Source organism: Myxocyprinus asiaticus, chromosome 28, assembly GCF_019703515.2.
Source record: "Myxocyprinus asiaticus isolate MX2 ecotype Aquarium Trade chromosome 28, UBuf_Myxa_2, whole genome shotgun sequence".
Taxonomy (NCBI): domain Eukaryota; kingdom Metazoa; phylum Chordata; class Actinopteri; order Cypriniformes; family Catostomidae; genus Myxocyprinus; species Myxocyprinus asiaticus.
Genome location: NC_059371.1, coordinates 39,539,834 through 39,557,589, shown reverse-complemented (window position 1 = coordinate 39,557,589; position 17,756 = coordinate 39,539,834). Strand labels below are relative to the sequence as shown.

Genomic DNA, 17,756 nt, shown 5'->3' with positions numbered 1-17,756 from the left:
TCAAAGTCCTGACCTGAATCCTATTGAGATGCTGTGGCATGACCTTAAAAAGGCAGTTCATGCTCGAAAACCCTCCAATGTGGCTGAATTACAACAATTCTGCAAAGATGAGTGGGTCAAAATTCCTCCACAGCGCTGTAAAAGACTCATTGCAAGTTATCGCAAACGCTTGATTGCAGTTGTTGCTGCTAAGGGTGGCCCAACCAGTTATTAGGTTTAGGGGGCAATCACTTTTTCACACAGGGCCATGTAGGTTTGGATTTTGTTTTCCCTTAATAATAACAACCTTCATTTAAAAACTGCATTTTGTGTTTACTTGTGTTATCTTTGACTAATATTTAAACTTGTTTGATGATCTGAAACATTTAAGTGTGACAAACAAGCAAAAAAATAAGAAATCAGGAAGGGGGCAAACACTTTTTCACACCACTGTATGTTTGTGTACACACACACGCCCAAAAGGAAATTGGTACTTTAATTCACCAAAGTGGCATTCAACTGATCACAAAGTATAGTCAGGACATTACTGATGTAAAACACAGCACCATCACTATTTGAAAGAAAATAAATTGTTTTTTGATAAACTCTAGACAGGCCCCATTTCCAGCAGCCATCACTCCAACACCTTATCCTTGAGTAATCATGCTAATTGCTAATTTGGTACTAGAAAATCACTTGCCATTATATCAAACACAGCTGAAAACTGTGTGATTCATTAAATTAAGCTTAACATTGTCTTTGTTTTTGAGTTGCCAAAGTATGCATTAGACTGGCATGTCTTAAGGTTAATATTAGGTCAAAAATGGCAAAAAAAGAAACAGCTGTCTCTAGAAACTCGTCAGTCAATCATTGTTTTGAGGAATGAAGGCTATACAATGCTTGAAATTGCCAAAAAACTGGAGATTTCATAAAAAGCTGTACACTACAGTCTTCAAAGGACAATTGGCTCTAACAAGGACAGAATGAGATGTGGAAGGCCAGAACTAAACAAGAGGATAAGTACATCAGAGTCTCTAGTTTGAGAAATAGACACCTCACATGTCCTCAGCTGACAGCTTCATTGAATTCTACCCGCTCAACACCAGTTTCATGTACAACAGTAAAGAGAAGACTCAGGGGTGCAGGCCTTATGGGAAGAATTGCAAAGAAAAAGCCACTTTTGAAACAGAAAAACAAAAAGAAAAGGTTAGAGTGGGCAAAGAAACACAGACATTGGACAACAGATAATTGGAAAAGAGTGTTATGGATCTTAACCCCATTGAGCTTTTGTGGGATCAGCTAGACTGTAAGGTGTGTGAGAAGTGCCCGACAAGACAGACACATCTATGGCAAGTGCTACAGGAAGTGTGGGGTGAAATGTCACCTGAGTATCTGGACAAACTGACAGCTAGAATGCCAAGGATCTGCAAAGCTGTCATTGCTGTACGTGGAGGATTTTTTGATGAGAACTCTTTGAAGTAGTTTAAGAAGTTCTGATTTTTTTTTTTTTTTCAAATTGTAATAGTAATTTTAAATGTTATTAATGTCCTGACTATACATTGTGATCAGCTGTATGCCACTTTGGTTAATAAAAGTACCAATTTCTTCCATAAGAGCAGAATCTGTACATTATTCCAAACTTTTGGCTGCCAGTGTACATAGACGTTTACACTCAGTTTTTCACAATTCCTGACATTTAATCGTAGAAAACATTCCCTGTCTTAGGTCAGTTAGGATCACTACTTTATTTTAAGAATGTGAAATGTCAGAATAATAGTAGAGAGAATTATTTATTTCAGCTTTTATTTCTTTCATTACATTCCCAGTGGGTCAGAAGTTTACATACACTTTGTTAGTATTTGGTATCATTGCCTTTAAATTGTTTAAATTGGGTCAAACGTTTTGGGTAGCCTTACACAAACTTCTCACAATAAGTTGCTGGAATTATGGCCCATTCCTCCAGACAGAACTGGTGTAATGGAGTCATGTTTTTAGGCATCCTTGCTCACACACACTTTTTCAGTTCTGCCCACAAATTCTGTCCTTAAGCCATTTTGCCACAATGTTGGAGGTATGCTTGGGGTCACTGTCCATTTGGAAGACCCATTTGCGACCGAGCTTTTACTTCTTGGCTGATGTCTTGAGATGTTGCTTCAATATATCCAAATAATGTTCCTTCCTCATGATGCTATCTATTTTGTGAAATGCACCAGTCCCTCCTACAGCAAAGCACCCCCACAACATGATGATGCCACCCCCATGCTTCATGGTTGGGATGGTGTTCTTCAGCTTGCAAACCTCACCCTTTTTCCTCCAAACATGATGATGATCATTACGGTCCAAAAGTTCCATTTTTGTTTCATCAGACCAGAGGACATTTCTCCAAAAAGTAAGATCTTTGTCCCCATGTGCACTTGCAAACTGTTGTCTGGCTTTTTTATGGCGGTTTTGGAGCAGTGGCTTCCTCCTTGCTGAGCAACCTTCCAGGTTATGTCAATATAGAACTCGTTTTACTGTGGATATAGATACTTGTCTACCTGTTTCCTCCAGAATCTTCACCAAGTTCCTTTGCTGTTGTTCTGGGATTGATTTGCACTTTTCGTACTAAACTAACTAACTGGTAAACTAACCCCCCCCCAGTCAACTAGGCAAATCTTTGGTCGGGGGCTGCCCCAGCAAAAACGCAATACAAACACAGATTTGATAAGAACTCACATTTGGCAGCATTATTTTGGGAACACAAGGGCATTTATTAGGCTTATTTATTATGATTATTATTGTCTTCACATTTATAACTGTCTTTAGTTCTTAATCTGTAGGCTATTAGAAATTTTCCACCTGTTGTCATTGACTGATATTGCGTGATGGTAAATGTTTGGATTTGGGGAGGTGGTTGGTTAAATAAGATTTTTTGATCACTTTGTTATTTTATTGCTTTTTCCGTTTAATTTAAAGTCCAATTTGAATTTAGAAATGTCTTCTGTTTACGTTTTTGGTGTTTCAATAAATGAATTAAATTTTTAAAGAAAAATCAATAAAGCAAAAAATTCTCCAACCCTCGGCAGGGGGGTTGACGATATAATCATATATCGCAATATTTGTTAAGGAGATTATCGATAAAATAATTTTTTACATATCACCCCAGCCATAGTGTATACAGCTTTTTCTATATTTCATACTGTTTTCTGTACAAAAATAAAATAAAAAAAACACCTAAAAATGACTAAGAAAATTCACCTGGACCTATCTTTAGAAAAAGCTCTCTTAAAAGGTTACGAATTAATGTTAATCGCCAAAAATAATAATAATAATAATTTTCACCAGAGCATGGTGAGGCCTGTGGCTTTGACCTCAAGGTTTTTTTTTTAGGGCCCACAATGATTTCATATCGGTTTCATATATTTTCATTCAGTCATCTACAGAACTGTTTTGACTGATGAAATATTAAAATAAAAAGACTTACATTCTTTAAAGACAACTGAGAACTTCACAAATGACAATTAAAACAGTGAGGAACAATTAGTGTGACTTTTAATTGACAAAAACCATTATTCTTGCAAGAAATCCTAACATTACAGTCAACTGACAAGAAAATGTAAAACATTAAAGGAAGAAACATACCTGGAGGAAAAAAATCATCTTCATCACTCTGTTCTTCCTCTGTGGTGTTTTCTTCTTTTATGTCCTCTTGCATCACTTCAATCTTCACTGGTGTCTGCAGCATCTGCTGTTCATCATCATCTTCATCTCTCTGTTGTTGCTCTGCTGCGTTTTCTTCTTTTATCTCCTCCTGCTTCACTTCAATCTTCACTGGTGTCTGCAGCATCTGCTGTTCTCCAGCGTTACAGACAGAAGTCAGAGACTCTGTGGAGGTTTGATCACCCTGATTACTGTCACACACACTCTCCTGAGCATCAGTAGAACAGAGTAAAGTGAGCTGTGAGTCCTGTGTGTCTCTGGATCTCTGTTCAGAGAGTTTGTCCAGCAGCCGCTGTGGTGTGGACTGATCTCTGTCGCTCCACACTGAATCCTGACATTCTGTGGAGGTCCCATCAGTCACACACACTGAAGATTGACAGGAAACCTTTTCCAGCTCCTGACAAACACAACACAATCACATCTGTACCGTTCATCATCACAGAGTCACAGTCATATCACATCATTTGAACCTTACTTACAATCTCAACTTTAACTCGCTCAAAACAGGCAGAGGGTGAAACAAATTCTGTCTCCTTCAGCTTTGTTTTCAGTGACGTCACCTCATTCTTCAGCTGAGAGATTTCTGTGATGAAATCATCAATATCCAGCATGGACAGATCAGTTCCTACTGATTTACAGCAGATCACATCCACCTGCTCTCTCATGATGAACATCTGAACACAAAAACATCATCATTATAATGAACTGACAGTCAATAAACTCAAAAACATTATTATATGATTATACACAAGAACAGCTCTGTAAAAAAAAAAAAAACTTTGTTTCTGAGATGGTATAAATATAAATGTGTGCTTTGGTTTTAATTACCTGACTGCAGGAATATTATCAGATATTAGACTTGCTAACAGGCTTTTTTTTTTAAACAATGGTCTTCATTAAAATGATTTACAATCAGCCTCTGGATTTAACGAGCTCATATATTAGAAATAAAACATGATATTCAGATATTTCTGCTATTGTCTCCTGTAGAATAAAGGGCTTTAAAGTCTAGACCTCCTAAAACAACGGACATATCATGAACAAAGTTGTCCTACAGTGTAATAAATGTTCTGTTCTAATGATGTTTGCCTCAAATATTCATAGAGATGACATAAATTGTTAAGAATTACTGTAATATCTGTTAAGATATAGTAACAAACGTCTTCACTAAAATCACAATTTCAACTCAGTAAGGTCTGTATTCAAGCACAGTCAGAATATAACAAACCAAATAGAAAAAAAGATAATGAAATTTACCTTATTTTGATTTTCCACAATACCTAGAAGTAAAAAAGAAAAGAAAAAACTTCTTAAATTCACAATATTTCTGATGCTTAGATGATCAAAATAAGTTTTGTATCCAATGTAAACATTATATACAACCACATAACTTTAAATATAAATTTATTAAAATTACGTGATTAACAATGATAATCATGTTTGTTAGCCACCAACGAAGACCATTTTAACCTTGAAAAATCTATAAACAGCTAAATACAACATCTAATAGCAGTCATTGAACTCATTTACAATCAGCCGCTGGATTTAACGAGCGCATTTATCAGGATTTAAACATGATATTCTCAGATTTTTGATTGTTTCTCCCAAAACTGAATATCTTAAGTCGTCCGTAACAAAACCACTACATTTGACAATGATAAGCTTTGTTCACAACCATTAAAACACCAAAGAGAGCAAAACAATATCCACAGAAAAAATAAAAAAATTAATTTGAATCTCACAAATTATTTAGAACACAACACGAACTGAACTGCGTGTGTGTTTGTTTTAGTGTTGTCAAAAGTACCGGTAATTCGGTACAAAGTCGATACTAAAATAAAAAAGATGTACCGATACCAGTGTTTTAGCAGTACTGGTAGTACCAAGCACCGACTCAATCCGGTACCAGTGCGCAGTATGATTGACACACAACTGCTTTAAAATGCTCATTTTGAGCACGTGCTCTGTTACATCTTACACTGAAATGGACAATTAATCAAATTGAAATCGTGACATGTCCTAGTGTGATTTATTAAACAGCTAACGGCTGCAATCTTCCTGTGGATGAGCTGCGTATTGTATAAATCCGACCGCTCAAACACTGGAAACTCCACAGACATCGAGAATCATTCGCGTTGTATGAGATGACAGAGCAGAGCACTCATCCACTGTGAACTACGCAGCGCATGCAAACTATGTATTTATATAATGAAATCACAGCATTTGCGCTTTAATCTCTCAACTCAACTTTATTTATATAGCATTTAAAACAACAGCGTTGACCAAAGTGTTTCATAGTAATACAATTTAAAACATAACATTTAAAACTTACCACGCACACAAACACCAATAATCTAAAATACAAACACTTCAAAACTGTGTTCTACATTTCATTTGTCAGACTTAAAAGCCAGTGTAAAGAGAGGAGATTTCAGACGTGACTTAAAATTCTTCAATGATCACAAGGTGTGTTCCAATCCAACAGACTGGGCCGTGTTGCGAACAAATACCGGTCGTGATCTGTTTATCCGGCAAAGTGAAGCTTCCGGCAAAAACCACACATCGTCATAAAAGCACGATTCAAAATAAAAGCTAGAACAGAAATATTACAACTGTATAGTAAAATGTAATATTCACTGTAATAATAATACAATTATTATTATTATTAAGCAATATATCACAAGCAAGACTGTTGTTGAATAAAAGTTTGGCAAAATAAATGCAATGACATGTTGAAAAGTTCTATTTTCACTTGTTAAACGTTTTAAGAATTAATTTAATTTTGATGATGAAATTAAATGAATCTTTAAAACATGGAGTTCTGGAAAATAATAATAATTATTATAATATTATTAAAAATAACTAAACTGGTGTGTTCAGTAGCACATTATCATATTTTTGTGGTATCGAAATTGGTAACTGACATTTCACAGGTATTGGTGCCGACTACTGAAATTTTGGTACAATGACAACACTAGTTTGATCCTTAAGTTTTTTTAATTAATGCATTAAAATCATAAAATCAATAACGAAACATTTTGTAATGTAAATGTATATATTTTCTGTGCACATGCTAATGTGAGTCATTGAACGATCTCTTTTCATTAAATTGCTAACTAGTTTGTGAAATACATACTGGAAAGTTAATAAAAAATTACCCCATCATTTTATATAACTAATACAACGTTAACCCTGTCCCTGACAACCATGTCACTCATGTTTATCACATCCGTTTACTCTCTGCCAGCTATAGTTTGTCACTGCAGTCAGTAATGTTGCAGATTGAAAGGTAAACATCAGAGCATCTTTTTGCAGCTCAGTAGACAACGGTGCGGTGGTGGATTGTGTCTGTTGAGTGTTGATTTCACGCTATGTTATTACCTAGTTGGTGAGACACAATATTGGAAAGTAAATAAAGTCCATCTTTTACTCTCCGTGACAACGAGCTTATAGCGAACTAGCTAATCACGTAGCTACTTTCACTGTTGTCAGCTGAGTGGAAGCTAATGTGTAAACATGTATTCACCAAACTGTTGTGTTCAGGATTCACAGTTTGGTGCCCCCTTCAACCGAAGAATTCCAGTCACTGCATTTACAAAATGTAATATTTTAAATGTCTGGTTTTCCAGACATTAAAATAGGATACGTAATAAAAGTAGATTTAATAAATAGTATATTTGCCCTGTGTAAATAATAATATATAGGAAGTGTAACTAAAATAAATTAGGGGTGATACATACTAATACAACAGGCTGGAAAAATAGACATTTATTCATTTTAATATCCTTTATATATATTTTTTGAATGAGTTGAAACTTGTCACCGGGCGACGCACACTAAAAACTGCACCGTTAGAACGGTTTCATGCTGAAGAGCCACTTAAGTTTTTTTTCTCTCTCTCGTAAATGTAAATGAGTGTAAATGCCAACATCATCATATGTCGAAATGATTGATGCCTGTCAACCAAAACATAAACTCATTGATGTCATTAAATATCAGTCTGCTTTTTTATTCCATCAGTTACTCCTGGTCGGAGGCTGCCGTATATATTTAGTTTATACGTAGGGTTACATTCTACCTAGGTTTAATGATGCAATGCTCAAATATTTATTACAGCGTAAATTGTGACTTAGTGCACATTTACGCCACAACTAGGCTAAGTTGTAACGTACGTATAGCTGGTGCAACCGGCCCCTAATTTTTATTTAGCTATTTATTTTATTTTAATTTATTATTTATTTAAATGGTCATCATTTGACTGATACTAAACAGTACTGATGTTTATTTAGCTATTTACTGTATTTTTATTCTTTATTTAAACGGTCAGCAATTGACTTGTACTAAGCATACAGTACTGATGTTCATTTAGCTATTTATTTTATTTTTATGTATTCTTTATTTTAATGGTATTCAATTGACTGATACTAAACATACAGTACTGATGTTTATTTAGTTATTTATTGTATTTTTATCTATTTATTTTCTCAGTGTTCATTTCTAGAATTTGTTGACAACGTATAATAATAATGTCAAATGTTCTTTGACAAAAATATTTGTTTAAGAAAGCAGCCTTCCGAGTACATTTGCGTAGTCATATCGGTGCCAAATCCACATAGAAAAGGTCTGTTTTCATTCCAGCTCAAAAATTAAATATATCGGTCACCATATTGGTAATCGGTGAATTTTCCATCTCTAAAATCGGTATCGGTCGGGCTCTAGTTGAATCTGATCAAATTAATTTTGTAAACCTTACAAACATGTACCAAGGCAACTGATATATAGTTTAATACAAAAATCCCACACTTACAGGCAGTGTCAGAAATATACTTTTACATAAAGAGACAATATTTGCCTCTGGATTTAAGTATCAGGGGGCATTTTTACTTTTAATGCCTGGTTTATACTCGACGCAGCTGCTTGTTCATGCACACAAAGTGACGTCATCACGGCGTTCGCCTGGCCTCCGCAAAGCTCAGTTTCGCACGGTCGTGCACGCACTGCTTCAATCCCATTGGACGAATTCGAGGAAAGGGGCAGGGCTAATGTGCCTGCACTTTTGAGGCATAGTAAAACTACAGCAAATAATGTTAAAAAGGACACTGTTTTCACAGTGAAATTACCTGTTGCAGCTCATCAGTTATTCTTGTTCAGAAAGACAAGTGAGCCTATTTATCCACCACCAGTGTTAGGTGTAATGCATTACTGAGTAATTAAATGACTTTTTCATTGAAAGTAAGGGATTACTCTTAATTTTTTAGTAATTTAATTACAGTTACTTCTGATGTAATTGTGTTAAATACTGTATAGACTATAAAACAATTTTATATAAAACAATAGTCAATTTAAAATCGAAATGAAACGTCTAATGTTAAAAAAATATGTTTTCTAATTTAACACTGCTCCTTTAAATTCTTTGGCCAGTTCATGAATAATTTATTAGATTTTATGTGATTTATTTGAAAGAATTAAAAGAACAGTTTCATGTCTATCCTTGTATTTTTCATCTGATCGAGGTTGAAAAGGGTTTTAGAAAGTAATTAGTAATAAGTACTTTTGAGAGAGAAATTAGTACAGTAATCTAATTACACTGTAGAAGATGTAATTAGTAATAAGTACTTTTGAGAGAGAAATTAGTACAGTAATCTAATTACACTGTACATGTAATTAGAGGTTAGTAATTACTTACTTTTTTAGTCACTTACCCAACACTGTCCACCATGTATACTGAATACAAATGTCTAAATGATACCCTAAAATTTGTTTTTATATAACTGAACCACTCTTGTTTATCTAATAATGTGTGCAAAGTAATTTTTAATGTGTTCACACAATTATATTAAAATGTAGAAATTATCTTGCCTAGGTTATATAAAACACTAGTATCTGTTAACAAATAAAAGTGCTTGATTTTAGTCACTGACCGGCAAATCGCCAACTAATGTTTTTTGTTGTTGTTCTGTTCGCCTCTAGCATATGACCAGTGAACATGAACTTTTATTATAATACCTGGTTAGGTAAATGGGGTTGCAGCGTGAAGCATCTACATCTTTCTATTGATCATGGTATAAATACTGGGGAGGTTACCTCCCTCCCATCCCCCCTGGAAACTATGCCCCTGGCTGTGCGCCTTTTCCTACCTAAATCCTGTCCCAACCAACCACATAATTTTCTCTCAATCAAATGGTTCTTTGTTCAAATGCTGAAATGTGTGTGACGTAATAATATATGTTGTCTACCTGTTAAGAAACATTCGTCTTCCCTCCTCGTGACTCGGCGCCTCTTCTCTGGTGGCCTCTCGTAACCAAGAAACAGCGTGGGGTATGGGTTGTCCTGCGTCGGCTTTTTATCCACAAAATGAAACGAGCACACATAAAGCGTTTTGGGAGGCTTCTTTAAGTTCAGGTTTGTTAACCATGCTCGTTTAGCTTCATCTTCCTTTGGGAGGCGATGAAAACTGTACCAGCGCTGACAGGAGCAGTCCGCCTTAGTTTTTGGTCTGTGCACGCAACACTCTTGCTTAAGCCACAGGTTCAGCTTGACCCGGTTGTGTGTACAGCCATGAACCGCACATGTTGTCCCTGAGCTCCGTAAGGACATCGTAACGTGCTGCAACCGAAACAACTCGAACAAAACAGACGCAGCTCGCGAGTGCTACAGAAAGACGTCATTCGGCGGAAGTCGCACCCATTAAGACCTCCTGCTTCTTCTTCTTCTTTCCGTTTTATGGCGGAATACAAACCAGCGTAAAAAAAGGTGTATACCGCCACCTACTACATCGGAGTGTGTAGCAGCAAAGCTTCATTCTCCTACTTTTATATTCTGATTTGTAACTGTTTCTTATAGTAATTTAACCCTTGTGCATCAATTTAAAAAAGTTACTCAGAGGTCCTTAGAGGACAAAAATGTCCGCGTCAAAAAACTGCCATAATAATATTATATATTAATATTATTTTCCACTTTCAGTGAGTTACATTTTTTTAACCAACATCAGTCCTGATCATAACTACCAAATAGTCATTTATTTTCAGGATTTTAACCCTTTAAATGCCAGTTTGTTTACATAATGCCACTGTGGTTTGTTACACACACGCACGCAAACACATTTCTCAATACACATATACAAAACACACTCTGATATCCATACCAACACACCCACACAATTTTAGCTGCATCATTTATTCTGCAGTGCAATGCTCTATCCACCTTTTTGCTACGTCCCGTGATGCTTAGCGCAAAATGTGGGCGTTACTTCCGTTATCAAGTAAACACAGTTGTTGTTGCAGTGTACATCCATTCATTCTTTCATTACGGTGTAGGGATTTTGAGGAGAGCATGTATGATTTCATGAGGACATGCATCATTCACTATATTAGTGTGTTAGTGAAAGATAATGAACTGCAAAAAAGTTATAAAAACAAAGAAATCACGAACAAAACCGGCACGCTGTTTCTCCCAGATGCAGCTGAGATTTAATCTAAGCACAAATGCAACTTTTCGAGCAAAATTATTGGTTGTTTTAGTGGAGTACCTGTGTTAGTTCAGCTTCAGATATGTGTGCTTGTCATCTTGTCACCCTGCATGTTCAAATCAGACAGACACACTGAAGAAGAGCTGTGAAGTTCTCATACTTGGGTATGTAATCGCTTTTTCAAGTTTTCCGATTGGACGATTATTTCCTTTTAAATCCACACGTGAGTTTAAACATTTGTTCGGCAGGTGATTGACTGGTGAGAGGTGGTGCTTCGCTGCCATCCGGGACGCATCAGGACGGCGTTTTAAACCTCAAATGAAATGTGGTTTTTGACTACCTCTGTATGTGTTTTTTGCGATCCAATCATAAAACATTTTACACTCCATTTACAACTATATTTAATGCTGACCATTTGCGATTGGATAGTCCAAAACATGTCTTATTACCAGCTGTAAACAGGGTCTAAAATGACTGCAGCCAGAGCTAGTGAATGCTTTAGAACGACTTCCGTCGGAAGTCCCACTCACATTCGTTTCCCTAGTAAGACCCCCAGAAAAAAGGGGGATAATACAGCAAACAGAAAATTGGAAAAAAGCATGTATTTGCTCCATAGGATAAACATGAGAAAGTGGCGCCATCTGGTGGAAAAATATTAAAAATGTAAATTTTGAAGCCAGGGCTCCAGAATGAAAGCATAATATCATAGAATTCACGATTTTATGCTTTAATGACAATGGGATCAAATATTGCCATTTTAATGGGTTTCAATGGGGACAATTTTGTCCTGAAGGTCCTGAGTGTAACTATTTTGTGTACACAGTGTATTATAGATGTATTATAGGAACTGAGGTTGAAATATCAAAATTCCCCCAAAAATGCACGCCTTTGGTAAATTTTATGCCGTTGGCATTAACACAGCTAAAATGATCAAAAAAACAAACATGAAAAAGATAAAAATGTCCCGAAGGTCGCACAAGGGTTAAAAATAGTCCTATTTACTTCATTTTGTTTCTCTCCTGTTCCTAGAATTCCCTTAACACTCCATTCTCTTCCCACTTTAGATATTGTATCTGCAAGTTTAGATCTCTCCTTACTTTATACACTTCATAAATCACATGTTCAACATTTTCTTTACATTTACTACATATTCTGCATTTATCCATTTTTATTTTATTCGTGAGGAATAAAGTATTGTTTAGTCAGGGTTAGGGATAACCTAAACTGTAAGCATGTTTTCTTTTATAATAAGAGTCTTTTCTATATCATTACTAATTTTTACAAGTGCATCTGTAGTAGAATCCACGTTGATACCCATTGATTAAACCTTTTCTTTCTAGTAAGTAAGAAAGTCATTGTACAACTATCTTTTCTATCCATTTGCCTAAATGTGATGTTAAAGCTATAGGTCTTAGCAGTGTTGAGTGTGTAATGCATTACTAAGTAATTATTTAGTGTAATTAGATTACTTTTCATTGTGCGTGAAAATCCCAGGAGATCAGCAGTTACAGAAATACTCAAACCAGCCCATCTGGCACCAACAATCATCCATGCGATTATCTAATCAGCCAATCATGTGGCAGCAGTGCAGTGCATATAATAAATCTGCCCTTAAGCCGTTTCCATACAGAAATGTGTGCATATCACTGATTGTGTACCTTTCACCTCCCAGATGTCCATAATTTTTTCCACCGAAGTTTTGGTAACATTGGGAGTGTATTGAAATAAATGTTTAATGTGTTATTAGATGAGTTTATACACCGTGTTTTTAATAGCTGCTTATTATTAATGTAACAATTCATGTGTATTATTGGAGTTACAGTTTGTAATGCTGCTGGAATGTTTACATATATATATATATATATATATATATATAGATATAGATATAGTAAAATTGCTCCTTCATTGTTAAATGAAATACTAAATGCAACTTTAAAAAGAAATGGCTCTAAGAGTCAACTTTATTGTCGTTTTGCAGAATAGTGAGCCAATAAAATAGAGTTAGCACCTAAACAGAAGTGCAAATAGTAATATACATATAAATAAATTATGGTAAAGTGATAGAATAGCAGAATAGTGCAATGAGCAGTAAGTTATAAGATATAATGCTGATGGACATATAATGTAGATGACATCTCAATAAAATGATATGCACACATCCTACACACACTATATGCAGGACGTGAGTACACAAACAGTAGAAATGCACAGAAAATATGCATGGTATACAGTACTGTGCAAAAGTTTTAGGCACAAAATGTTGCATAGTGAGGATGTCTTCAAAAATAATGACATAAATAGTTTTCATTTATCACTTAATGTCATACAGAGTCCAGTAAACATAAAAAAGCTAAATCAATATTTGGTGTGGCCACCTTTACCTTTAAAACAGCCCCAATTCTCCTAGGTACACATGGACACAGTGTTTCTTGGTTGTTGGCAGATTGGATGTTTCAAGCTTCTTGGAGAATTCACAACAGTTCTTCTATCTATTTAGGCTGTCTCAATTGCTTCTGTCTCTTAATGTAATCTCAGACTGATACGATGTTCAGTGGGGGGCTCTGTGGGGGCCATGACATCTGTTGCAGGGCTCCCTGTCCTTCTATTCTAATCTTTTCTATTTGCAAAAGTAATGTTTGGGAGTCTAACATTTATATTTCCTACTAACACACTAAAGCTGAAGATATAAATAACCATCTTAAGACAAATGCTTTTGTGAAACATCTTATGTGCCTAAGACTTTCGCACAGTACTGTATATATATATATATATTGTAAAGGATATATCATGGTATGGATAATACAAATATTGAACAGTAAAAAATATCATTTGAAATGAAAATATTTGTATAAAATTATAAAAGAGTGCAAAATAGAAGCATTTTCCCTTGTAAACTCTTGCTGAATTAGAGACTGAGAGATCTCTGGCTTCACTTGTCCATAAAGAAATGTTGAGATTTTGTTTTTTCTCTAGTTCAATGAAACAGTACGAGCATGTGTGTGCAATATTGTCTTTTTAATGCACAGATTTTTGATGCATAGACTTTTTGATGCTCAATTTCTTATGCACAGCTTCTTTTTGTTGAATGCTCCCATTATCTGCTTTTTTTTGTAGTTTACATCACCTGACTGGAGACATCTTCATGTGCTCAAAGCGGCCTGGTTTGGACTTCTGTTTGACTTTAGGCTCCCTCTATACCGGCTGCCTTTAGGTTTCATCTGCCTCAATATGTCTTCGCTTCAGCCCTCTTTCCTTGTCTTCTTCAGCTGCCTTTTGCTCAGCTTTCAGTGGCATTTCTTTGAGCGTTTGCTGAGCTTTTGCTCTCATTTCTGCCTGTAGCTGAACCTTCCCTTTTTCCACGACGGCTTCTGCTGTCTTTTGCTCAGCTTTGAGTGTCATTTCTTCGAGGTTTTGCTCAGCCTTCAGTGTCATTTCTTTGAGCGTTTGCTCAGCTTTCGCTCTCTTTTCTGCCTGTAGCTGACCTTTGGCTCTCTGTTCGTCTAATTCTTTCTGGTTTTTGGCTCTCATCATATCCAACTTAAGCTGGGCTTTCACACTTTTCTCCTTAAAACTTTGCTCTGCTTTATGTTGCTTTTCTTCGCCCTTTTGCAGGGCCTGGGCTCTCTTTATCTCTAAATTGATCTGGGCTTCAGACATCTTCAACTCCTCTTTGGCCCTCCGTTTCTGTGCCTTTAGCTCATCTTCAGCTCTCTTCGCCTCCAACTTTTGCAGAGCTTCAGCCATCTTCAAATCCTCTTTTGCCATCTGTCTCTGTGCCTTTTGCTCAGCTTCAGCTCTCTTCACCTCCAACTTTTGCAGAGCTTCGGCCATCTTCAACTCATCTTTGGCCCTCTGTCTCTCTGCCTTTTGCCGAGCTTTGACCATATTTAACTCTGCCCTTTGCTGAGCCTTGATTTTACACTCTATTTGCAGATGTTTGAGGGTGTGAATTTGCTCCTCTAAAGCTTTCACCTGGTCATCGAAGGAGTCTTTCATCTGCCTCATCAAGTCTTTTAGGCCCAAGATTGTGCCATCCCTCTGACGGAGTTGTTCTTGCAGCTGCTGAACAGCCTTTTTTTCTTTCGTCAGAGCAGCTTCAAGCTGGTTTTTCTCATCAATCAGGCTGCTCACCTGAAGCTCACAGTCATGCTGCTCCTAACATAAAAAATGTGAATTATTAAATACCTTTATTAAATGGACAAATTAATAGACAGATTTAAAACGGTTTGTTTAATTCATGCTTTAAAATGTAGTTAAATATAACAATAAATACATTATTTTAATTTGACAGATGGGTCAATATACCCTCATTTTTTTACGCTTATTTGTATTTTATTTTTGCCAATGTCTAATAAATTATTCAAAATTACATTACAAATGCAATTCACACAAAACAATTGCTTGAATGCACCCCTTTTATGACAAACACGTTTTCAATTACTCATTTTTTTATCTTTTTTCTGGGGCCTAAAGTCTAAAACACCATGTGGAGCAACCATCAAGACACCGTAAAAAAATTCTAAGTCTCATAATAAGCTGAAATAAAAGTAAATAAATAAATAAATAAATGTTGGCACGAGTTGTGCTGAATAATCATTTATAATTACCTCTTTTAAAAAATACAGTGAAACAATTTCATTTTAAAATATGATTAATATTTAAAAAACTTTTGTCCACCAAATCAAAGTCATGTGGTGTAACCAACATATAGGTAGAAATGTTGTTGTCATGTGATAATAGTCATAAAAAAGAGAAGATCTCTTTAGACCCACAAGACTGTGTGAAAATTTAAAAACAACTCATAATTTTGTCATCATTAAATATCAATATTTTGACATTTTCATGAAAAAGCCTATTTGGTTCAGGTCATTTGGTGCAACCGTGAGAAAACTTCTAGATATTCTTGACTTAAAAATGTATGATATCTGTAAAAAAACAAAAAAATTTACCTTGAAACATATGTTTGAAAACTTTTTAATAAAAAGGTTATGTACACTCATGAACACATGTCTTCAAGGTGCAAGGAAACAATTTTAATCCCTTTTAATTGCTTGTTGCACCACATGACATTTTTAAAGTCATTATATATATATATATATTTTTTTTTTTTTTTTTTAAATGTTATAAATGTTTTTCAAACAATTTGTAAAACATCATGAATGCAAAGATCACATGTCTACGAACTTATATTCTTCTTCTTATTATTATTATTATTTTTATTATTAATATTTCTAATTTTTATCACTTTGGGCAACCTTTTTGTCAACGACCCAAATACATATATTTATTTCTTGTTTTAAAAATGTAGTGAAGTATAACAGTAAATAAGTAAATCTTTTTAATTTGACAAATAAATATATTTAATTAATCTTTTAAAATTAAGTTAAATATAGAGCAACAATAAAATAATTAATTAATAAACAGCATTGCAAACAAGCATTTGCCAATTGTTTTTCAGCCTGCTCACCTGTTCACAGTCACGCCGCTCCTCTTCCAGTGCGGTCGCCGGCCGATCTTCAGAGAACAAGCTATTGGATGCGTGCATCATCATCACCACGTCTGATCTGTGCAATTACCGACGGTCATCTGTGGAAGAGCGCTGAGAAACGCGCTATTGTACCCTTCAGATGTTGACGTCACAAAACACCCTCTATGACGCCTTATCGTCACGGAGACGCGGAGAGCGCCAGAGTTCTGTTGCCATGGTTACTCATTCAGTGATATGAGGTAAACGTGGACACACTTTTAACAGCGAAAAACATGTGAAGCTGTTGTATAGTTTTTAATAGAAGTCAAAATTGTTGCTTTAGAACTAGTAACGATGGATTGTGCTGTTTCTATGAAGTTTTCTATAAGTATCAATTAAGTGTTTTCAGAGGTGGTGCAAGTTATTCAATTTTGATGAAAGAATTATTTAGAATAACATGCAATGATTAATATTTTCCATACGGCAAAACAACCAATAAAGGCATGGTCATACATTCTCATGGCGAAATTCCGCAGGCGAAGATGGTGTGGGTGGCCACTGAGCACGCGCCGAAGTAGATCACTAATGGCACTTTTCCACTGCACGTTACAGTTGACACGACTCGACTCTGCTTGCTTTACTTTTCTGAGCTTGCTTTTCCACTGCAGTTTTGTGCCGCCTCAACGTGGGTGGGATTATAGGATGATCTTCATAGTTACGCCGCCTCTACTGCAGTGACATTATCTTAAACATGACACAAACATTACTGACCATAAACAATAACACGACCGCTAGCTGTTAGCTACTAGCTCATTGTGCTGCTTAAAGCAGTTGTTGCATGGTGATTTTACACAAGTGTAACTGTTAAATTGGCCTGGTTGTTTTAGAAGCAAGCTTTCCAGTAGCTGGTCAAATAAAGTGAAGCTTTCAAGCAGAATATAGAGTTAACGTAACAAAACGTACCATCCTCCATCGTGGACTCCAACAACGGCGTGGCCGAGTCCAGGGCACTCTCCCTCCCATTGCTCGCAGAACTATTGCCATAGATAGCGTCCATTTGGTCGAACCACTTCCACTTTCTTCTGTTTGAACCACTCCGGCTGTTGTGGTCCTTGATTGTTCTGTAGTCACTTAAGTTTTTTT

General features: G+C 35.8%; 1 protein-coding gene across 7 annotated transcripts in view; it reads right to left on the bottom strand.

The window, feature by feature from the left end:
• LOC127418735 (zinc finger protein 260-like) overlaps positions 1–10,356 on the bottom strand; it is a 340,334-nt gene extending 329,978 nt beyond the window's left edge. For all 7 annotated transcript variants that reach the window (XR_007893541.1, XM_051659498.1, XM_051659484.1 and 4 more), the window contains exons 1-4: positions 9,915–10,356; positions 4,936–4,958; positions 4,158–4,352; positions 3,601–4,075 (exon numbers count right to left, since the gene is read on the bottom strand). Coding sequence is in view for 6 of the 7 variants with exons in the window: in XM_051659498.1 (XP_051515458.1) it covers positions 3,601–4,075; positions 4,158–4,352; positions 4,936–4,958; positions 9,915–10,275 (1,054 nt within the window). In the remaining variant the exon portion in view is untranslated. The remainder of the gene's footprint in view (positions 1–3,600; positions 4,076–4,157; positions 4,353–4,935; positions 4,959–9,914) is intronic.
• Positions 10,357–17,756: the final 7,400 nt, after the last annotated feature.